The sequence below is a fragment of the Triturus cristatus genome, chromosome 9 (assembly GCF_964204655.1).
Source record: "Triturus cristatus chromosome 9, aTriCri1.1, whole genome shotgun sequence".
NCBI classification, from domain to species: Eukaryota; Metazoa; Chordata; class Amphibia; order Caudata; family Salamandridae; genus Triturus; species Triturus cristatus.
In genome coordinates this window covers 1191534242-1191558181 of record NC_140592.1, presented here as the reverse complement: position 1 = coordinate 1191558181, position 23940 = coordinate 1191534242, and the positions used below count along the sequence as shown (strand labels likewise).

The following is a 23940-nucleotide window of genomic DNA, read 5'->3' as shown; positions in this document are numbered from 1 at the left end:
GAATTTCGAGATGCAGGCAGGGACAGACTTTATACCGCCGTTCGTTAAAGAACTCCGCATTTGTGACAGTAGTTCCTACTCCAACCACAGACCTTTCCACCGACGAGGTGCACTTATTCGTAAGGACTGTCGGTACGAAAGGCCCAAGCGTGAATCCACTACAGTGTTTATTTAAGGGAGAATTTTACTGTACACGTGGACGGACATTCGGCAGACGCATTTTCTGTTTTGCTTTAGATGGCCGCGCGGGGACGGGGAGGACAGGCATGTTTTTTTTTTTTTGTTTTTTTTTTTGTAACCCGGAGCAGCTAAAAATAACAGACATGATAACAATACATTAAGCCGTTAAAAATGCATTTGTTGTAAAAGCCGAGACGTATTATGGCTTTCGCAGCATTTCTGCATCATCTCTCAGCCGTCACTCATTCATCTCAAGCGCTTTCCCTTTCAAATTATGAAACCAATATATCCTCCGGAGCGCACCTTTCTTCTCTAGAAAAATCGCCCGCACCTGGGATGATTAGCAAAACCCCCCACAGGCTATGGAAACAAGTAAGTCTCAGGTGGACTGGATTCACATTAAAATGTTTGCATGTTAAGGAATGGATGCAGCTGTTTATGTCCTGATAAATCAATGGCTTAAATTGTATTGCTTGCGTTTAGAAGCGACGGCTGTCAGCAAACCAGCGTGTTTATTACTTCCAAATGCAAGCAGTAAGATGTAAGCCATTTGTCAGGCCATAAAGACAGCACACGGAGCTGAGGCCAGGGCTCCTCAAGAGTCAGAGGGCCCCTGAACTATAACATAACACCCGCGTCTCCAGTTCCTTTCACCACGTTCCTCTCTGCGCCAGGCCAGCATTTAAAGAGACAATAAACTTAATCTCCATCATAAATCAGGCATAAATCACCCACAAGTAAATAAGCTTCACCCCGAACTTACTTTATTGTTTCCCAATACCGTATTATCAACATGTTAGTCAGCCTAGAACTCTTTGCAAGTTTTCAGCTAAAAAGAAATATAGCGCTTGGATACTTACATAGTCTGACTCAAACCCTGCCACACTGCTGAACCTCTGTAATCTCACCCCCAGCTGCTGACACCGGAGCCTGTTCTGCCACCCCCACTCACTCCACAACATGGGGTCTCTGCAGGCAATCCCCATCTTCTTTTTCCTGCCGGATTGACCGGCCCACACCCCTGATACTGCCCCAGCCCTGCCTGCACCTGCCATGGTTGACAGGCATACCGTCCCCCTCTAGCTCCGCCTCTGCTGCCAAATCATCAGTTAAAGTGCCTACAGGCCCACCCTCATTTACAACTTGGGGCTGCCCCCTCCCCTTGACTTGGGCCTTGAAAGTCCCTGCTCCAGAAACATCCTCTTCGGACGCCGGAGGCTGTATCTCCTCCAGGCGCCTACGTTTACCACACGCCATGTGGCCTGCCCGCACCTCTACCAGCCCTACTTTTGCTGCAACTGCTGCCACCAGTGACTCCGCCCGACTCTGCTCGCAAGAGGCGACTCCTGCCTGTGCCTACCCAGGCCTCATCTGAGACGCCAGGCCAGAGATCAGCATGCCCACAGAACCAAGAGTGCACAGGGTCTCCTGCACTGCCTCGTGCATCTGCCAACCCCTGTACCTACAATACGCCAGTCTGGGCTTGCAATTCGGGGGGAGGGGGGGGGGGGGGGGGGTGGGTCACGCGGGTGTGATGGAGGGGCCCTTGGCAGCCGTGCCTTGCCGTGCTAGGTGCCCTCTGCCCACTCTCCTGGGAAGCAGGGTTCTTCGACGCTTGACCCCAGGACTGGCCGTTTCTCAATAATCCGGCTGGAATGCTATGATAAACAACTTTAATCCACTCAGACATTGTAGCCACCCACCGCCAGCTTCACGCATACGTTTTAAGCTTGCCGGCGTTGCCGCGCCAATTTATTTCAGTATTCACGAGGGTAGCGGGAGCAGGGCTAGCCCGGTCGTGATAGACAGACCCAACGTATTGAGCTCAGATGGAACCCTTAATGTTAGGGTGACCAGATTCTCAAAACAAACAAGCATTTGCAATGCAATAGGTCTCGCATTTACGCGAGTTTAAGCTATTGGCATTGTAAATAACGATGCCTTTCATTTATGTTTGAAAAACGAAAACACAAATAAAAGGCATTGTTATTTGCAATGTGAATAGCTCAAACTCGCGTAAATGCGAGACCTATTGCATTGTAAATGCTTGTTCCTACTGCGACCTGCATTTGCTTCGAATGCCAAACCTACAGGGTTGTTATTTGATCATAAAGCATTGCTAAACATGCAGGACAGGGATGTGGCAAGTTCTTGTTTTAATCCCTGCTGATGAAAGTTCTTCTTCGCCCCTCCCTCCATAGATATGTATGCATAGCTGCTGCATGTGTGCTTCCGCAAATCTAATATTGTAACTACTTTGATACTACATGCAAAGCTTCTGGAGGGGACTGTACTGACCAGCTGTAAAATCAAGAGTGCATTTAGAATGCTTCTGCAGCAAATACGTTTCTCTGGTCGGGATCTGTCCAAAACCTCTACCTTACTGCAATGTTAGTCTATTTGGTCTTTGCATTTTAGAAAATCTGCCTGTTGTTTATTCCGGGCATTAAGAAGACCCATGGTTTTTAGTGCTGTTTCCAATACTTGACTCCCAGACTCTGAAACAAATTGCTCCTAAAGTTGAGTCATTCTTAATTATCTGCAATATTACTATCTTGTTAGCTCTACAAAAAATACTGTTTTGTTAGTGTTGCTATTTTAAATGCCCTCTTGTGTTTCCTCTGATGTACCAACGCACTGAATCCTTTCAGGTGAAAGTGTACAACCAGAATAAAATAACAAGCATTGGCATAGCCAATAGGTCTCGCGTTTGGGACCATATAAGTATTTAGTTATGCAGCACAATATCCTTGGTGCAACATTAACTGTTGCATGGTTAAACACTCATAAGGCCCCAAAGGCGAGACCTACTGGCTATGCCAATGCTTGTTTTTTTTTTTTTTTTAAAGGACAAGCAGTGATATCAGGCTCCGGCTGCCACTTGGAGGTAGAGAGAGGTGTGTAGAGAGAGAGGTAGAGAGAGGTGTGTAGAGAGAGAGAGAAAGAGGTGTGTAGAGAGAGGTGGGTAGAGAGAGAGGTGGGTAGAGAGAGAGGTGTGTAGAGAGAGGTAGAGGTAGAGAGAGAGGTAGAGAGAGAGAGAGAGAGAGAGGGTAGAAAGGTAAAAAGAGAGGTAGAGAGAGAGGTAGAGAGAGAGAGGTAGAGAGCCAATAGGTCTCGTCTTTGGGACCATATAAGTATTTAGTTATGCAGCACAATATCCTTGGTGCAACATTAACTGTTGCATGGTTAAACACTCATAAGATCCCAAAGGCGAGACCTACTGGCTATGCCAATGCTTGTTTTTTTATTTTTATTTAAAGGACAAGCAGTGATATCAGGCTCCGGCTGCCACTTGGAGGTAGAGAGAGGTGTGTAGAGAGAGAGAGAAAGAGGTGTGTAGAGAGAGGTGGGTAGAGAGAGGTGGGTAGTGGGTAGAGCGAGGTGGGTAGAGAGAGGTGGGTAGAGAGAGAGGTGTGTAGAGAGAGGTAGAGGTAGAGGTAGAGAGAGAGGTAGAGAGAGAGCGGTAGAGAGAGGTAGAGAGTTAGAGAGAGAGGTAGAGAGAGAGAGGTGTAGAAAGGTAAAAAGAGAGGTAGAGAGAGAGAGAGGTAGAGAGCCAATAGGTCTCGCCTTTGGGACCTTATAAGTATTTAGTTATGCAGCACAATAGCCTTACTGCAAAAATATTAACTGTTGCATGGCTAAACACTTACAAGGTTCCAAAGGCGAGACCTATTGGCTATGCCAATGCTTGTTTATAATGTGGTGGCACCTTATAAGTGAGATCCAATAAGAGTGGTTGTTCAATGCAACGCCTCCGACACGAACTCCGGTCAATTCTGTGATGACTGTTGGAAGATGAGCCACGGCAACAACCAATTCCTCTCACAACCAAGAACTCACATGTACGCAAACAGGTCTCTGGATCTGACTGGCACTTATATGAAGGTCTTTGCTGCATTCTCATGGACCAATGATATGGCTAAAATACCATCTTCCCGGCAGACCTTGGCATGGTTCTCAAAGGAAGAAAACTGTAAGCGGATGAGGCATTTGATGGCAAAGAGCTAGTGAGATATTTCATTCTTTTCAGGAGCCAACAACGAAGCATCAACCTTACCTGACCCCTTGAAAGACGTTTCAAAATGGCTTCCGCCCCTTCTAGAAAGGGCTGGTCTACAGGGGCCGGGTACGCCTACAGCGAGAGTAAAATGGTGGTTCATGAAAGAAATACCTTTATCCAAGAGCTTGGGAAATAGTGCAGTGTCTAACAGACGCATAAACACTGCCCAGGGGATCAAAGCAGATAGGACATCATTCACAGCTGGTTAAATGAAGCCGGCGAGGGTGAGTTTTTCTCATTAATTATACAACATGCTGTTACATACAAAGAGAAGCCAAATATTTGGGGATTTTTCGCTGGTATGAAAGGGGAAGAGCTGCAGGGTTTGCACGGAGGCTAGCGCTCCGTCAAGTCGGCACATTTTGGGATGACACCACATAAACATCTTCAGAAGTTACTGTAGGTAGTTAAAGGGCTCTGCGTTTAGTAACTGAGCCTCTTCAAAGACAGCTGCAGGGCACTTCTTTGCAAGTGTCTGACACTTAATATCGTTCTGCTAGTAAAACCAATTTTAATCAGACCCTTTCAACAGAAAGACTACAGGCTACGTTTTTCAACAAACGCTCCCCATGCGCAGCACGTAAACAGCTGCCACAATGCGGGCTCCACAATCACATGTATACAGTGTTTGCGTACACGTGAGAATAAATCTACTACTGTGATAATCTTGATCCATCCGCGAATGCCCTGTGACGGGGTAGGGGATGTGGCAGAGAGGGACTCACCTGTTTGGCCCTGTTGGTCAAAAGACCCCACTATACCCCTTTGTGTCCTCACACAGGCTGGCGAGGTAACCGATCGCCCGAGGGACTGGACTTCCTACCCTTCACGAGACTGGATGCCTGAAGAGGGACACGGTGCCTTTAAGAGGGGAATCCCTTGGGACGAGACTCCTCCCCTGCATGACGTTTCCTGCGGCGGGACTTCAAAGGTGAGCCGCATCAGGAAGTTGACGGACGGCGTTTCCCCGGAGTTGGAGTACGAGTTGGAGTGGAGGAGAAGAGCGGCGGTGAGAGAAGAGGATTGCGGGAAAGCGGAGGAGAGTGTACCGGACTGGCGGAAGGATTGGCGACCGGAGCAGACGGAAGGACCAAGAGCAGACACCGAAGAAGCTGCGGGAGCTGCACCCGACAAGCCAGGAGGCCAACGGTCCGGCGAAGCGCCCTGCCACGTTCCCGGGGGAGGAGCGTGGCTGGAGCAGGTACGGGGGAAAGTCGCAGGCTGGGTGGGGAAGGGAAAATCCCTGTAAACCTTCACAGCTAAATTCAACCGGCATCACTCCTGTCGTAGCAACTCACCCCTTGATCACTAAAGCACTTATCAGCCCCTTGTTTCACGGTATCCCTCACTCCTGGCCCCTTCATTATCGGTAGTTAGGCAGCACGCCTAATACTTGCTTTCATTTCCTTCTTTTCGGAACAACGGTGACGAGAGACCAGACCGGACCGAGAGACCTGACCGGGACGGCGAGTCGGAAGCCCGCTGAGAACGGACGACTTGCGGTGTGACAACCTTCCTGGCTACCTCAGACCACCTCCTGTTCCTTGTGTGATTAAAAACTGTGCACCATCTGACAAATAAACATACGCCCAAAAGACTTAAACCGCCTTGTGTGAAGTCTCTGTCGCCCCGAACCCACTACATGCCCGTCATTCCTAACATTTTGATGGGCACCTGTGTACTGTTATTCTATTAAACAACAAAAAACTATTCTACAGCACAAAAAATGACTGATTGCATGTCCAACATAATTCTGGCAGGAGAGGTATGCGGAACAAACACAGAGAATGTAATCTGATGTGATTTAGTAACATAAAATAACAGCCTCATGAGAGTGAAGCAGTCCATGGACCATGGGCTCATTTTATTAAACCGCAGACAAGAGCCAGAAAGAGGAGATTGTTTTGGAAACGTGTTTGCCAGACTGATCCTGCTTGCACGTGGTGAATACCACAAGCTTAAACCATCTTCCCCATGGCTATATTCAAGATGGTGTCACTTTTCCGAACCTGCTGTGCAGTAATCCGTATAAATACTATTTACCCAAACAATTATTATTATTTTTTTAAATAGAAAATATACAAGATCACAGGGCGCATCAGCTATTACAGTAATTTTGTTTTAAGCAGCACAGCTCTAATCAGCCGTAGAGCTGCAATTTAAACTGAAAAAAGCAGAGAGACCTTTAAAGTTGGAGTGCGTAAAAAGGGAAGTTTTCTTTAACAAAAAAAAACATAAATAAGTTTTAATTTTATAAGCAAAACGTTCAAAAAAGTTGCCAGCGGTGAACACATCCCAGTGATCCCAAGTAGAGGAAAAAACCCACCAAAGATTGTGGTAAGAGGGAGGGGGCGGGAAGCTGGAGGTGAGGGGGTGATAGGAATATTTTTAAATTGCACTTTTTTTTACACACTTTACATACTTCTCCGAAGACGCTTTCTATGCTTTCTACGACACTCACAGGGAAGAGAGGATGTGCTTCTTTGCAAAGGGTGGAATATTCAGCTGCAGTGTCCTTCGCAGAGGCAACCCGCTGCCGGCGTATGGTCCATGAATCAAAAGGTGCCGCAGGAGTATGATTGTGTGGTAATGACATGTAGAATGTGTTATCGCGAGCCTCCAGTCATCGCCTGGAAGCTTCTGTAAAGCAGTGCGCGACCCCGGTGGAAGGGATGCGCGCTGGGTTAACGCCTCGGGTCTGTGATAATAGGTATGTGTCTGCATCTTCGGAAAGCAGTAGCCATAGAATTATGTCTAAGTGAGCCGAGTTTAATCTAGCGGTGGATAACGCGGCGTCCTCGGAGCTGCCTTTATTGACTGCCGAGGACACCTGCCCGCACAAAGTCAGCGCGAAGCAGCGCTTATCAATAGTGTTTCAGTCAGAGTAGGAGCAGGGGCAGAGGTGGGGAAGAGGATGCCCAAAGGAACAAAGATCTAAGGGCAACAAGCCCGGGAGTTGCGGTGAAATTTGAATAAAAGCACGCAAGTGGAAAGTGAAAGCAGCCGCACAAAGTCAGCTCGGAGCAGCGCTCAACAATAATGTTTCAGTCAGGGTAAGAGCAAGGGCAGAGGTGGGGAAGAGGACACCCAAAGGAACAAAGGTCTAAGGGCAAGAAGCCCGGGAGTTGTGTGCGCGCGCGCGCTAAAATGAAATAAAAAAAGCACGCAAGTGGAAAGTGAAAGCAGCCGTGAGTGTAAGGGTGCCCGTGAGCGATGTGCTAAGCGCATGACGAGAGAGGTAAGCCAGATGGCGCCTCTGCTCGTAACCGCACGCTCTAGGCCATACAAAAAGCTGTGGTCAGCTTTTTAAAGCCCACTCACTAAATGTCTCGCCAGATCAGCGCATGCGCTGGCTCAGGCGAGACCTAAAAATTAGTAATACTGGAAGGTATATAACTATTTAACTAATAAATGATATCTTCTTGGAAACCGCTGTGTGGTCTGAACCCTATAGCTGCTCACCAATTGAGTCAGTGAAGGGATGAGTTTTGATTCCCCCTTTCTTGGTATTCTCTGTATACTCATTCAGTACATCACATTAGCAGGTGGTCGTATGAAAGTGAGAAGATGTAATGCTCATCGTGCCAGTGACAGAAACATTTCTTGTTCACAACATATGAGGAATGCGACCGAAGGTCTGAACTACCTTCCCATCTATCGAGCAATATTTATACATGTGTGTTTTAGAATGTACATTGTGCAAAGGTAGCCAGGAAATAACAGAGATGTACAAAGCAGTTTGGGTTAGGCATAGATTTAAGATATTGTATAAAAACGGGTAGGTGATGATGGATGGTTTCTTAGCTCCTTTCTGAAGTGCACTAGTGAGTAGTTTTGATGTACACTAGTGAGTACTATGAGGGAAAGTGCACTGTTTTATAAGACTTAAGCTTCCAGTGTATTCAGCTAAGATCAGTTACGAGTAGGATACCTGCATGCTTCGTTTGTGCAAATCCCAAAATGGCTCACACACTCCTCCTTCCCATGTCTACTCTAACACTTGAGAACTGTTTACTTTCAAGCCGGCCCTTTGCTTACTCAGTTGTTGATCCGTAGTAGGTTTGTCATGCATGTCGCTTGTGCAATTGATTACAGACACATTGTATCCTATGCTTACTTTCAGGGGCTTTGGGTCAGCATCCCTTATTCATTGGCTTCTGTTTTTTATAGAGAGTTTTATATAGCGCGAACTAGACCCGATATATCGGGTATCAGAGCGCTTTACATGAGCACCAGTTTCGTTACAGAAGGACACATTAATTTTTTGTTAGGCACGGGGAGATGAAGTGATTTGCCCAGAATCACAGGATGTTGAGCGTTGTTGCCGAGTTTCGAACCCGGTTCCCCAGCTTTGAGGTCGACCGCTCTAGCCATAAGGCTACATCCTTGCTTCTGAACCTTCAGTCATTGGCTTGAGACATTAACAATGACATCTTGGATTAGCCCATACCAGTATTTTAGGCTCATTGTTATTCTAATGATCGTTTTGGTGTGCTCTTTAACCTTTTGTCATGTATGAGGGTCTATCAGTCAGTGAACACCCTACAGCATTGGAGAGTGAGCACTGACAAAAGCATCTGAAAAATGGATGCCACAGAAATAAGCAATACTTTTTTGTATAGCATCCACTTTTCAGATGCTCTTGTGTGCATTCACTTTCCAGTTCATAAACAAGCAGTCAAAACCCCTTCATACAAATCTTAACCCACCATGCAAATCTACGTGCTACCACTGCTAGCTGACGGGATAGCACAGTGAGCTGAACGCTTGCTGTTGAAACATGCAGTGATCCCAAGCTCAGGAGTTGGAAGAACAGCTCATCCTTCCTAGGACAGTAAACAGATTAACATTTAACTGGGTACTAATAAAACCTGTTATTTGCAGTACTTGGGAGCAGCAGAAGTTCAAAAGCCCAAAATAAAACATAGAACTTCTACTACCCCTTCATCCTCCTTTACAAAAAAATATTTTTTTTCTAGCTTTATGGCTTAACATATAACTGAAGGCTCAAGGCTGTCAAGATGGCAATAAGGATGCAGTTAGTGGAAGGCTTTTGTAAAGGGACAGGCCGTCAAGTTGGTTTGATTTGCAGTGTCCTTAGATGTGGGCTAATCTGGCTCGGATGCTTTCTCCTCCCACTGCTCCGCTTTTGCTTCTGAGGTAGATCTCTAGGAAAGAGGAGCTATTGAATTCAAAGAATAGTTTGGAGAGGTACCTGGGTGCCTTGTAATAGGAAACTTTCTGAGTCAATATAACAGTCATAAATTGGCATCATCTTTACTACACAACAATATTTACCACCTTGCGGGACATCCCATTTCCCACTTTGTTGCTGCAGAGTATTATCTGCAGTAGCTTTATAGCTTTACACTTTGTTCTTTACCTTCCTTGTCTGGAAAACGTGCATTGATCAGTTGTTCAAAATGTGCTCATGGAATTAAACCTCTTTAGGAAGCATTTGCTCACAAGAATGTTGTTCTAGTACCGTGGTTCAGGATGACAGAAGCAGCTGTGTAAAAAGTCTCCAAACCATGCCACAATAATTTGTGATCATGCTGGAATGTCTCTCTGTTGCAGGGCTTACCAAGAGCGAAAATTTCTTTCCAGTTTAATCCAGAAATTCCTATCTGTGTTGAAATCGATCTCTCATTCAGGTAAGCCTTTCATTGTGTAAATACCTTTTGTCATTCTCAATTTCACATGCTTATTCCCATAGCAAATGGAGTTTCTATTCTTCCGCGAGGAGATCTCAATAATGACAGAGCCTTCCACTAGCCTTAGTACTTGGCATAAATCGTAGCCCCCATTTCATGGCATCTCCCTTTTAAGTAATCACTTCCAATCCAGTGTATTGCTTTCCTCGGCAATGTGCCATGTAGGCTGGGAACTTCGGTGGCTGAAGGGAATCCAAATGTTTGTGAAGTCAAGTCAATTTGCACTTCTAAATAAGTTTTCCATGCTCGCACAAGGTGTAGTTTCAGTTTCACCAGTCCTATTTTCTGCTGCTAGATGTTGCGCCCCAACATGGATATGACAACAGGCTGCAGGGAATTCTGTTTCTTCACTGTCGCTCAGGGGTGCCCCAGCTGTATCGTAGGTTTTTCTCTGCTGCTTTAAATTCCACTGTGGAACTTCTGGCAGGAGGTAAACAAAACATTTGATGCACCGCTGAAAAATAATGGGAAGTTGCCAGGCAGTGCACTTGCAGCCTTGCACAGAAGCCTGAAAGATCCCATACAACACAAAACCTGTTTTCTGCCCCCAATTCATTTTAAAACGTCACCAGGATTGCGATTAGTGAAACTGGCGAAGTTTAAAAAATATTTGCGAGGTCCTAAACTTCAAACACCCCTTGTGATGAAAAATAAATGTGCAGAAATGTAAAGAACTTAACCAGGGTATCATTGTTCTGTTTGGGAGATCCTATCTCGATGTCTTTCCAGTGACAGATAAAATGTCGTAATCTCTTTTGGTTGCTTTGAGCTATCTCCTGAGTGGAATTGATTGGTCCCGAGTTGTGTTTCTGCCAACGTCTCCTCTACTTGAGCATTCGACAGCCAGCATTAGCCTCCCAGTACCTACATCTCTAAAGACACGCACAGAGAGACAATCTTTCCCAGTTGTTACCTAAGGAACACACTGTGATTGAATGTATGAGTGATTGAGAACGGTTGGGATTTATCAAAGCTATTGTGATATCAGGGCCCGATACATCCCCCAGTGCTTCTGTTAGTGAAACATTGTGTGAGCTCACCTAAACTATTACAGAGCTCCTTTCATCGTTGCCGTCAATAAAAGGATATTGAGAGGTCTTAAAATATAGATGGTTATAGTTAAATCAGAATTCTGCAAGAAATGTGTAATATTCCCTCTTCTTGAAAAGCCGCCACAACAATGGGTCCGATCAGGGATTACATTTCTTTTTCATCTGTGATTGGATCTATTTAAATCTGTATGGTTCCTTCCGACATAAATCAACTGTAAATGATCTAGTCATTGATATGGCACCTTTGTCATGTTCTGTTCAAAGCCTCCTTATGCTACCTGTGTTTAAATGTATAAGTATAAGATACTTTATCTGGCACTAGATGAAACTTCAATTTAGTCAAAATAGATGAAAACCCATTTCTTCACAGATTTGTTTGCTATATGTTTCTTGTTTTATCCTCCTCTAGCAAGTGCCTCCTGCATTTTGGATAAAAGCCCTGTTCAGACAAATTCCATTTCTGACCTATTGCACTCCAGATATTTTTTGATTCCCATCTGTATGTGGTCGCTGCTGTTTTCTATTTAAAAGAAACCTGCATTTGCAACATGTTACTCTTACCACCATCTAGAGGCAGTTCCGGTTTAGTACCATGATCTGATATTCTGGTTCTCTATGAATTGGAGTTCATCAATGTCATGTGGCCTGAAAGGGGACAGAAAAGATCCAGTATATATAAGTGTCTTGCCCTAACAGAGTACATTATGGATGTGGAGCAGAAATATCTTTTTTCAGATGCTGTAGATATTGCGTAGGATATTTCAGACATGGCAACTGAGCAGGTGGAACCAAAGGATTGTTTTGTGGATGGCAAGAGATCTAACCATATAATGGTTATACAAAGGCCTTCTATGCTAAAGGGATGTAAAATGATTGCAAAGCTCTCATGATGCAAAGTCTGCACCTTAAATAAGCGATACACAAGAGTAGACATTGGGAGATTCAATCAACCCTTTACTAGGAGTTGAAATTCATGAATCGATATAGGTGAGCCTACTCAAGCAGAGGAGTGGCTCTAGAACTAGGGATAAGATGTGAGAGAGGCTCAGGAGTAACCTACCAGCTTCTTTGAAAACGTCAAGCACCTATATTTGCAGTGCGCTCCAAACAGCAAATCCCGGGGACCTCATGTGCCGAGAGCGTACATCATGTTCCCCAATGTGGCAAAGAAGTGAGTATGGGAGCAGAGAGTAGGCCTGCTGCTTTATTTGGCCTTGATGTGTTGCCCTGCTGCATAATGACTACCTGGACCTCTTAAAGATTTTCACTGTAGTCATGAGGAAGAAGTAAATATGTGCAAAATATTTGGGAACTTAATATGGTGAGGCTCCCATGCTCAACATGCTGCATGAAAAAGCCAAAATCAAGGGTATCAAGGACAGGAGAGATTTTTTCAACCAGCGAAAGACACTTTCACCCATTTGGAGAAGGGGCAACGTGGAATTGTACAACCCCCTTGCACAACCTGACTTAAATCAAGGCACTCCTCCACGACCTTCTGAAGGGACGAGAGATGCAATCAGAGGTCTGGATAGGAAAGCCAGCTAGAGTGTTTCTCGAGAAAGAAAAGTTAAACTGTCTGGCACAGGGTTTGTGGATAGTAAAGTAGCAGCAAGTTCGAACCAGAATCTCCAGGGCTGAAGAGTTCAGGAATCTTAATGTTAGTCAGGGCTTTGCCTATACAGTTTTTTTCTTCTTGCCCTTCTCACTACTTTATTTCCTAAACTTTTGATCCTTTACTTTAAAGAAGTGCTATACGTTTGAACCTATTTGTGAAAAGCACCCTTCAGAACAGTGATGATGTGTTTGCAAGCAGGCTACATTATGATTATTGGTCCAGCCAAACTTGAAGACATTGCTTCAATCTTGTGGGAGATGCAATTGCAAGTGCTTCACTAGAATAGCATGGTTTAATTTGTACTAATAATAATTTGCATGTATCAAAAGTCATTACATGTCTGTTTTGCAATTTTGAAAAAGGCCATCTTATTAAAGAAGAAAACAAAAGAAAAATACCTTCCATTGTCTCGCAGGAATAATGAAGATGTGTAAGAATAAGACCTGTTCTGCTTAGGCAAAGTAGAGTAAATGATGTTGGTGTAGGAACTTTAGTTGGCTGGACTCTTATCTAAATGTGAATGAAAAGTAATCCTCCCTCCTTTGATCTTTTAGGCCAAGTGTCGATGGACTGTGTACATTACTGTGAGCGCTTCATAGAACTAGTGATCGATTTGGAGGTATGGCTCACCCAGAAAGAGTTTCTGATATTTAATAATGTAACGTTTCCTGTTTCCACTGATGATTGTTCTGCCTCTGACTACCTTCCCTTTTTGAAACCTGCAGGCACTACTTCCCACACGGCGATGGTTCAACACTGTCTTGGATGATTCCCACCTGGTGGTTCATGGGTATTTGGCAAGCCTTGCCAAGAGGGAGAAGGAAGGGCATCTCTTCTGCCAGGTTAGTCCTCTGGGCATCAAACTGTTTCTTGAGTTCAAATTAATGTGATTGGTCAAGCACAGTCACTACCAATATGGTAATTTGTGCACTGAAAACATTATATGAAAATGACTGTTAAGAGAGCAACATCATCTGTAAGCATGCCTTCTGAGGTTAACCATAGAAGAATACAGGCACCTTATTGGCAGAAAGAGTTAGATGTAGCTCTCCAAATAATATGGCAGGAGCCCTTCAACATCCTAATGTGTTGGAACATACCTTAGGACACAGGTCATGCAATAATATCGGCACAGGCACTCTGAGATATAATTCAATTGTCTGTCTTAATTCATCAAAGTGGGAAGAAATCCTACAATTACACATCAATGCATGCAGCGGGTAAATTTACACATGAAATACTGCCAGAGAAAGGATGACCTTGGTGATCTCCAAATTGAACTATAAATTAAAACCCCCAAATGATACCCTTGAAATTTTCTTTTTTAAAAAAATCAAATTTTTATTGTTTTTAAAACACATAAAACAATTCAGCAAATACACGGAAATCATTAGTTTGAATCCATTCTTAAAAGTAATGTAACCCACAATCATGACCCCCATAAAACATACACAGACGGGATATGGAACCAGGTTAATCAGGACCCTCCACATTCCTCATCCACTTCCCCCACACTCTACGGTATTTCTTAGCGCACCCCTTGGCCATGTAAAGGCTTTCTCCTGGGTCGCGCACCAGTCCACCCCTCTACGCCACCTCCCCAGGTCAAGTCGGTCAGGGCTTTTCCAAGCCAACGCTATGTCCCGCTTGGCCACTATCATAGCTGTATTAAAGAATAACTTTAAGTTTCTGGACTCGTCCAGCCCGTCTGTGATCCCCAGCAATGAGTGACGTGGATCATGAGGAACCACACAGCCCAATACCTCTGTTAGCTCCACCTCAATAGATCCCCAGAATTGCTCTAAGCGGGGGCACAACCAAACCATTTGGAGGAAGTCAGCCAGGGTATTAGTATATCTCGCGCATGACGCATCTGGGCGCAAGCCCGCTCGATAAAGGCGCAGGGGAGTGAAATACACAGCATGTAGGTAGTAGAGCTGAATCAGCTTGAGTTTGGCGGAGACGGTGACTGTTCTGGGGGCCATGAGGGCATCGCGCCAATCCACCTTGTCGAGGGGGCCCACCCATTCCACCCATTGATCCCTCAACTTATCTAAGGAGGTGGGGGTGTTGTTAACTAGGGTGCGATAAATGCGGGAGACCCCTCTCTTACCTAAGTCGCCCATCATCGTCTTAGTCTCAGTGGGGCTATATTCGGGGAACCTTGTGTCGTCCACAATGTGCATATGAAGGGCATGTCTCAGCTGCAAATATTTATAGAATTGGGACGAATGTAGGGAGTAACAGGTTTGGCGCTCCTGGAAGTACAGCATATGGCCCCTAGCCCATACGTCCCCTAGCTGTGAGATGCCAATAAGGTCCCAAGTTTTAAACCCCTGTAGTCCGCTAACCTCCCGGAGTCAGGCCCCATGCCAGAGGGGAGTACACTGGGTCAGCTTGCATGTCCATCCGGTGTGACGCAGCGAGGCCCGCCAGTTCAATAACATGGAGCACGTCACATCAGGCAATCGGATGAAATGGGCTCCACATACATCATGGCCTGGATGTTAGTTAGACCTAGTTCGCTCAGTTCAAGCCTGTAGGCTGGGTCAGACCAGCCCCCATTGAACCAGTTGTGGACTACCTAGAGACGTACCGCCAAGAAATACAGATACAAGTGCGTCATCTTCATACCCCCATCATAGGAGGGAATCCGGCAAACGGACAAAGCCACGCGGGCCCTTCCTCCGCTCCAGAGAAGGAACGGAAGAAGTGGGGCCCGAACCCCATCTCGGCCAGCACATCCTGTAGGTATGTCCAGTCCACCGAGTCAAACGCATTTTTGAAATCTATGGACAGGAGCGCTAAGTATGGGGTAAGCAGGTGCCGGTGGGCTAGAGCCAGAAGCAGCCCCCGGAGGCAGTGGCGGGTCCCACGTTGAGGCATGAACCCACGTTGGTCCGGGTGTACCAGTAAGGTTAAGTAGGGTTTCAATCGTTGAGACAGAATGGTGGCATACAGCTTAATTTCGGTGTTGAGGAGGGTGATGGGACGGTAATCTGCGCATCTACGGGAGGGAGGCTCGGATTTCGGGAGAACTACAATGGTGGCAATGTCCGTTTCCGGCGGAAAGGAACCTCTCTCCACAGCTTCATGAAATAAGCTGGCCAGGTGGGGCGCTAGGGTGTCTCAGTATGCCGCACAGTACTCATGAGGAAGGCCATCTGGGCCCGGGGTCCTACCCGGGGAGGCCAGGGTGATCGCCTCTTCAATTTCTTTCAGTGAGATGGGGCGCTCTAAGTCTTTCTGAGTGGCCATTTCCAGCCTAGGGAGACGCACCCTATCCCGGTCAAGGAGAGCTGAGATGGACAGCTCGGGGGTGATCGCGGTGTACAGCCTCCGGTAGTAGGCAGCGAAGGTATTGGCCATTGCCACGGGGGCACACTGCACCGCTCCAGCCTCGTCAACCACCTCTGGGATAATACGATTCACCCTGGGATATGTGGCCAGCCTGTGCAGGATCGTGCCATTCTTGTCCCCCCAACTATAAACTCTTGCCACCGAGGACCTCCAGAGGAGCTTAGCCGCGTCCAGGGATAATTGTCGAATGTCATCCCGAATGTGGGCAAGTTGTCGGGCCTGAGCGGCATCTTCTGATGTGGATAATAGCTGTTCCAAGCGGAGCGCCTGCGCTTCCTTGCAAGAGATCTCGCGCAACTGTGATTGCCTCTGGTTCTTAAGCTGCCCTTTAGCGATACCCCGTATGGTCGCCTTCCCCGCCTCCCATAGGGTGCCCGGGGAGGCTACAGAACCCTCATTAGTAGCAAAGTATTGTTCAAGTTCTTTCCCCACCACCTTCTTAAATTCTTTATCTTGGAGAAACCAAGCGTTCATCATCCATGTTTGACGGGCCGAAGGAGGGGTAGCCCTTGTGCTACGGAGTATTGGAGAGTGGTTGGAAATGCCTCTGGACAAAATCTGGACTTCTAGAATCTCGGTATAGTCGGGCGCGGGGACAAAGTTCGCATCTATGTGCGCTTGGGTGTGGTGAGCCGCGGAGGTATGTGTGAATTGGGTGCTTCGGGGGTGCCATGTGCGCCCATGCATCGCAGAGTCCCAGGGATTCAGACCAGTTCTTCACCTGTTTCGCACTCTCCTTTCGGGCAGCAGATGGAGGACCTGTTGTGTCGAGGGCCGGGGCTAAAACTGCATTAAAGTCACCCGCAGTAACCGTGTTGCCAGTGGGCGTATTATTCAACAGGGCAGCAGTGTGTGCAAGTGTGGACGCGAGCATTGAGGGGGGGCATATACAGACATGAGAGTGAGGGGAGAGCCAGCCAGCAATCCGCAAACTGTCACAAATGAACCCTGAGGATCATGAATCACTTGGGAGAGGACGAAGGGCAGGGTGCGCCTCAGGAGGATGGCCACCCCTCGTGAGCCCCTGGAGAAGCCGGAATGCCATACTCTATCATAACCAAAGTGAGCTAAGAAGGGGCCGCAGTTACCCAAGAGGTGCGTTTCCTGGAGCATGAGGATATCTATGTGGAGGCGCTGCGCATACCTTACGACCGCCGTGCGTTTGTGCCAGTCCAACAGGCCATTGACGATCCACAACAGCACCTGGAGAGACGCCCTAGGTGAAGAGTTATCGGTCATAGTAGGTGTTACCTGGTCTAGGCGTGTGTATTGATTTGGGTATGCAGACGTGCTTGGGAGCCCGCGGTGATGTGTGCATTCACTTGCTAGGGGGCTGCCCTTCCCTCCCATTGGTAGCTTGTGTCATTCCGTGGTAGCTGAAACAAAAAACAGCAAAAAACATAACAACGTACGGGAAAAAACCTTTCCAAACCCCTCTCTTGCCCCCACCCCCCATCCTACACTTAAGGAACAGAAATATCTGTCAACCCCCCCCATTAGAACAATATCCAAATTCAAAGGGTGAACAACCAAACTAAAACGCTTGGGAATGGGGAAGCGTGGAGGACCCCTCCTCATGTTCGGATGCCTGTTTACGAAACCGTTGGGAAATTAGGAAGTGTTCTGAGCTAGGGCGCTGTCTCTGGCTGCGGGCAGAGATCGGCTCAGGCAGGGTCCTTCAGGAGCATCGGGCTACGTGAGAGGTCCGTGTCTGGGAGGTCAATCACAGAAGACCGGGGTGAAGCTCCTCCGCCGTCCAGTCGGCCGGAGGAACCAGAGCACCTCCCAGTCGATGTTCCCTCTTCAATCAAGATTGGCTGCTGTGAGTGGCCCGGCGGGGAATCCGAGCGGGTCCGGGTCCGGTCTCGGCACCTGTGGGATCGATTACGCGGAGGCTGAGAAGCAGAGGGAGCGGGACGGCTAAGTCCGCCCTTCGCTCCCCCTGGTCCAGGGCGCGCTCCTCAGCCCGCATAGGGCCTCCTCCGTTGCCCAGGTCCAAGCCTCCGTCGGGCTGTCGAAAAACAATGTCTTGTTTGCGAACACCACTCGCAGGCGAGCCGGGAAGAGGAGCCAATACTGAATGTTAAGTGCCCTCCATTTTTGCTTAACCTCTCCAAAAGAGCAACGCTGTCCCTGGACCTCACGGGTGTAGTCTGGGAAGATCATGATAGTACCATTTTCATGGAGGAGCCGCTGCGGCTTGCGGGCTTCAGACAAGATGGCGTCTCGATCCTTGAAATTAAGAACTCGCATTATGATTGGGCGGGGAGGTGCACCCGGCATTGGTTTGGGGGCCAGTGACCGGTGAGCCCACTCAATCGCAAACCAAGGGGATAGAGAACCCCCCGGGGACCCATGACCTCAGCCACTTCTCTAGAAAGTCCACCGCGCGACCCTGCTCCACTCCCTCCGGGAAGCCCACTTGGTGAGGTTGTTGCGTCGGGACCTCTTTTCGGCGTCCTCCGCCCGACGATTCAACTCCTGAGTGTGGGACTGAAGACGGGCCACCTGCCCTTAAGTTGCTGCACGTCATCTTCCACAGTGTAGATCCTGGTCTCAGTCTCTTTAATCCGGGCAGTCGCCTTGCGGAGGTCCTGCCTGATGAGAGACATGTCCACTCTCACTTCTGCGATTTTGCCCTCCACCGAGGTCTGGGATGCGTGTATGGCCTGGAGGATGGTGGCCAAGTCCGCGGACGGAGGAGCCTCCTGCTCAGCCACTCCCCCGGTTGCCCCCATATCCGGGGTGGTGAAGCGGTCCATCTTTCTTTGGGTGGCGGGGACCTTCGCCGACCTGTCCGTTCTGGCCATTATTGGCCCCGGTGAGGCGCGGGTTCCCAAAGACCCCACAACTAGACCCCACAATGGGAAGCTGTCGAAGCAACGGAGGTGAACTAGGGAGCCGTCAGGTGCGAGCAACCGGTGCGAAGACCTGGGACGGCCCAATCCGCTTCTCAAGAGGTGCAGCCATCGGAGAAGGGTCGTGTTCAAGTGCCGTATGCTGGTCCCCCTCCACTAGAGCCACAGAGCGGTCCGCCGGGGCAACAACTCACAGCAGACGAGGAGATCGAAGAAGGGCACTGGGTCTCGGACTGGAGGGTCGATGCGGGCAGATGTCCCCAGGGGTATGTTGGCAGCCCAAGGAGAGGACTGGAGGTCTCGCAAGTCCTGCTTCACGTAACTACAGCCATAGCCCCCAGGGAGCCACCAGACCTCCGTATATATCCCTCAGAGGGACACTGCCACCCAAAATGCCGGCCGAAGCGCTCACGCCCATGCCCCGGGCCAGAGAAGAGAAGCCCAGCGGTCTGCGCCCTCGCCACCACTGCGCAGGAGGGGTTGGCTCTCCCTACCATCAAGTCCTAGGTGAAACGCGGGGAGCGGGGGAAGAGGTGGGGGAGAGGAGCCGTGCCAACCAAGGGGCCCCCCTCACCCCGCTTGCTGCCCGGTTGACAGCCGAACCCACACCCCAAGACCAGATACCACTGCACCCCCTCTCCTTACCTGCAGGCCGGTTCACAGGAGCGCACCATCCAGCAGACGACGACCGGCAGTGCCTGCAGCAGCGGCCCAGGTCTCAGGGCACAGCAGGGGCGTAGGGAGGCCTTCCCCATGTGGATTCAGAAGGAGGCCTGTGGTGTCAGTGACGTCTGTCTGGGGCCCAGGGGCGACCGGAGAATGCTGCACCTAGAAGGCCGCCCCGCCGGCGGCAGTCCGCGTCACAGGCGATGTCCATGTGGGCCTCATTGGTAACAAAAGGCCTCCTCCTCAACAAGTTGCCCAGCCGATGTAGGCCCACTACGCCAATGACCCCCGTCCGGGACTCAGGGGTTGGAGGGTGCCGCCGCCAGCGGTCTACCCAGGAGGCACAGGCCGGAGCCCCAGGAACAACAGGGGATCACTGCCCTTGCAGGCTGAGTGTCTGGGTACAAGACAAAACAAAGAGTCGACATGGCACTCATCCCTGTGTGCCATGCCCACAACCTACACTGCCCTGGCATACATCAGCCACCCCTCTAGCTGGGTGCCCTATGCCAGTGGTGTGGGCACAGGAGCATGAGCCCTGTGCCCTTACAGTACCCAGGTCCACTCCTGGGCACTGTAAGTGCAGTGCTGCCATTTAAGAGTATATGGTGCTGGGAGCTCATCAAACACGAACTCCACAGCACCATAATGGCAACACTGAAGACTGAGAAGTTTGGTATCAAACTTCTCATCTCGACACATTAAACCTGCACTGATGCCAGTGTGAGATTTAATGTATAAAGCACAACAGAGGGCATCTTAGAGATGCCCCCTGAAACCTAACCTACAATCCACGTCTTGTCTGAGAGGCTGCCTAGGCTGCCACACAGCAGACATGTTGCTGGACCCCTGGGTGAAGAGCCCCCGCTCTTCTGGGCCTGCAACAATGCACATCCTGGGGGAGGTGCTAGGTCTCCTCCCCCAGGATGGGCAGGGGTAAGCTTCAAAGGCATGCTGCTTTTGTGAGCATCTCCAGGCCACTTGCTGTACTCAGCAACTGGCCCCCACCGGTTCTGACCCTCACTCTGGCGGGAAGACTGGCCGGAAAAGTAAAGACAGGGGATGTGCCAGCCCTGCCAACCCCACCCCTCAGGTTGGGGAGGCGAGGTGAAGCACATCTCCAGGCTCTCGCCATCTTGAAGATGGGGAGCCCTACTCAATTAGGACTAGGCCACTGCCCCCCTCCCACAGGAGAGTGGCAGGATTGGGGGTGTACCCACCCCAGGACAGGGACCCAGTGGTCCCTGCTCTTTACCTACCTGTAACGCCCCTAAATTTAGTATTTAGGGGCACCCTGAACCTTCCTTCCTGAGATTCCAGATTCTGAACTAGCAAAGAAGAAAGAAGACCTGCCGTGCAGCTGCTAAGAAGAGGAAGACACCAACTGCTTTGGCCCCAGCCCTACTGGCCTGTCGACCCTCGAACCTGCTCCTGCTAAATCCCGGCACCTCCTGCGCCCAGCAAACTCACAAACCCCGGAGGATCTGGCTACCTTGTGACTCTGAGCACCTGGGACTCCCACGAGCAGTGGCTCTGCTCAAAGCAAGTTTCTAACCCCTGGCATCAGGCCGGAACCGCGAACCCTATACACTCTGCACCCGCCAAGCCTGGCCTGTGCCGGAGTGGACAAAGACCCTGAGGACGCCCCCCCGGTGACTGTGACCCCGAATCCGGCACCCAAGGACCCACCTCGAAGCTCCTGGCGACGCCTGCAGCCTCAGAACCAGGGACCCCCTCAACCACGATCAACAGAGGGTAAGATTTCCCGACATCAAAAGGCACCCCGGCGCCCTGCGGCCCCCTGTGCCTGACTCCTGGGTACCTACCGATCCTCCAACTACCCAACTTACCTCTCGAAGTGGTGGTGGCACCTGAAGAATCTTCGTCCCGAGCTTGCAGCCTTTGTTCGTCCTTGAGCTTTCCCATTGAAATCCATTGAGCGCCCGAAGGCTCAAAAGCACCCTGCACCCAGCCGCCTGAGTGACCCTGGCAGTGTAACTTCTACTCCTACCTACTTACCCATTTGCCCTGAGGAAAGTGACCAGGAGCTCAGCTTCCACAGCCGCATGGCCTGCTAGTCAGCAGCCACCAACCAAGGCCCCCCTGCCTCCCATAAGATAACTTTGGGCCTAACTCACTCTGCACCCGGCTGCACCTGTGCCGCTGAGGGTGTAACAACTATACTTACCTAACCCTGGGAGACCCCTGAGTCTGTGCCCAGGACCTTAACTCTGCCAGTCGAGTACTTACCCAAAAGCCGATAACTCACTTTGCTTCCATAGGGTAACATTGACTGGCTTCTTCTGAAATATCTTTAAAGTGTGGAGTTTCTAAACTTTAAAATATTCACCTAAAATCAGCCGAGTAACGAAAACGGAAATACTCACCTGCTATTAGGAGAGATCCCAGTGCTGGATCGTGGTGCCCAGCACTGACCCTGAAAAGTACTTAAAACCGTACTTACCACTAACTCAATTTTCTCCCATAGGAAACCATTGACTGCTTTTCTGTGAAATTCCTTCCAAGTGTTGATTTTTGCAAACTACAAATACTCTTTAAAAATCGTACTAACTGTAAAAACGCAATTACTTACCTGTTTTAGATAGATGTCCCAGTACTGAGCCTAGGAGCCCAGCACTGGATTACAAAAGTAACGAGAACATACTTTACCTGTAACTTGAATTTTCTCCCATAGGAAACCATTGACTGTTTTTCTATGAAATTTCTTCTAAGTGTCGATTTTGCAAACTTATAAATATTCCTTAAAAATCACCTGTGTAACTTAAACGCAGGTTCTCAACTGCTTACAGGTGGTACACTAGTGCTGGATCTAGGATCCAACACTGACCTAGAAAAAGTAACCATAACCCTACTTACCTGCTAAGTGAATTTCCTTCCATAGGATAACATTGGTAATTTGATTAGCAAAAGTTTCTAAGTGTCAACTTTTAAAATAGCAAAATATTGCTTAAAAATCACAACAGTATAACTAAAACGAATTTACTCACTTGTTTCCAAGAACTGTCCCAGGACTGAATCTAGGATCCAGTCCTAGAGTTAGAAAAGTAATCCTGAAAGAAATCAATTGCAAATAACTTAAAATTCCCATTGAGCTCAATGTATTATTGTGTTTGACATTGTGTTGCCTATTGCAACAAAACTGTAACTATTATCTGCAAAAGTCAATTGCCTATTGCAAAGTATTTAACGAAAGCATCTCATTCTGAGAAAGTATATTTTGATACCTATTGTTGGTTCTAAAATAAAACAACCATATATTTTTTATATAAACCATTGGCCTAGAGTTCAGTTCTTGAGTGTGTGAAACCATTTGCTGACTCTAACCTCTGCCAAACCTCTGGGGACTGTGGACTCTGTACACAGTGTACCTATTTGGGAACAGTATATACACAGCCACTTTCTCACAACTCCCTTCTGCATTTCTTTGCATGAACGAGAATTCAAAATGACGAAACAGCTGGAGTCCTGTGCTAATAAAATATTATTTCTGCATTTCTTACTCCAGCAGGCATCTTGATAGACCTGGAAATGCCCTCGAAAATGTATTTCATTGATTGTCTTTTATTTTTAGCTTTTGGACATGCTAAAGTTCTATGCAGGCTTTGAGATCAATGACCAGACTGGGAACGCACTGACCGAGAACGAGATGACCACCATCCACTATGACAGAATTACGTCCTTACAGGTAAGGTCGCCCAATTTGGGTGTATCTCGGCAATAGATGACTTGGGGAAACTACATAACCGTAAATGGAACCACACATGCCAGAAACCTCCCCTTTTGCACTAACAGTTTCTACCTAATCTTATTTACTGTTACTTGCACCGTGTGGTGCTAGTCTGATTTTTATTTATCTGGAGAATGTGTTTGTGGGGGGGGATTTTAAAACTTGCCCAGAAAATGGAGGACAAGTGCTCTTGTTGGACACCTGCCTATGAATAGTCTCATAAAGTCAGTCTCGAACCTGCCTTGGAAGAAATTTCTAGAAATGGCCCGACACCAGGTCCGGTTTGAATGACGGTCCACAGCTCAGCCAGGGCATGCCCTCCTTCCTCCCCTCCCCGTCGAGTATTGAAAAGGGAAAAATGAACATCCTGCTAAATGAAGGGCACTAGTAAAACGCTGTATGAGCATAAATAAAATCTTGTGTGCTTTACTCCTTTGAATGAAAATGCAGTTTCATATATCTACAAAACAGTGAAATGTGTATCTTACTACTCCAAATCCGTCCGATTCATAGACCATATTGTCTTGTTGATTTATTGTTTCACATCGGTTGAGTTGTTCGGCTTTGTTCAAAATAGTTTGGTTAATTACAATATTCTGCATTATTTATCTTGTACTGTATATTATGGAAAAACATAGATCCAATTTTGCAACAGATGTAATTTTCTGGATTGTACTCGTTCTG

At 48.1% G+C, this 23940-nt stretch overlaps 1 protein-coding gene across 2 annotated transcripts in view; it reads left to right on the top strand.

Moving 5' to 3' along the window:
* Positions 1–23940, top strand: part of AQR (aquarius intron-binding spliceosomal factor) — a 396399-nt gene that overhangs the window by 46644 nt on the left and 325815 nt on the right. For both annotated transcript variants that reach the window (XM_085627198.1, XM_085627199.1), the window contains exons 9-12: positions 9818–9894; positions 13179–13243; positions 13350–13466; positions 23101–23214. In XM_085627198.1, coding sequence (XP_085483324.1) covers positions 9818–9894; positions 13179–13243; positions 13350–13466; positions 23101–23214 — 373 coding nt within the window. The remainder of the gene's footprint in view (positions 1–9817; positions 9895–13178; positions 13244–13349; positions 13467–23100; positions 23215–23940) is intronic.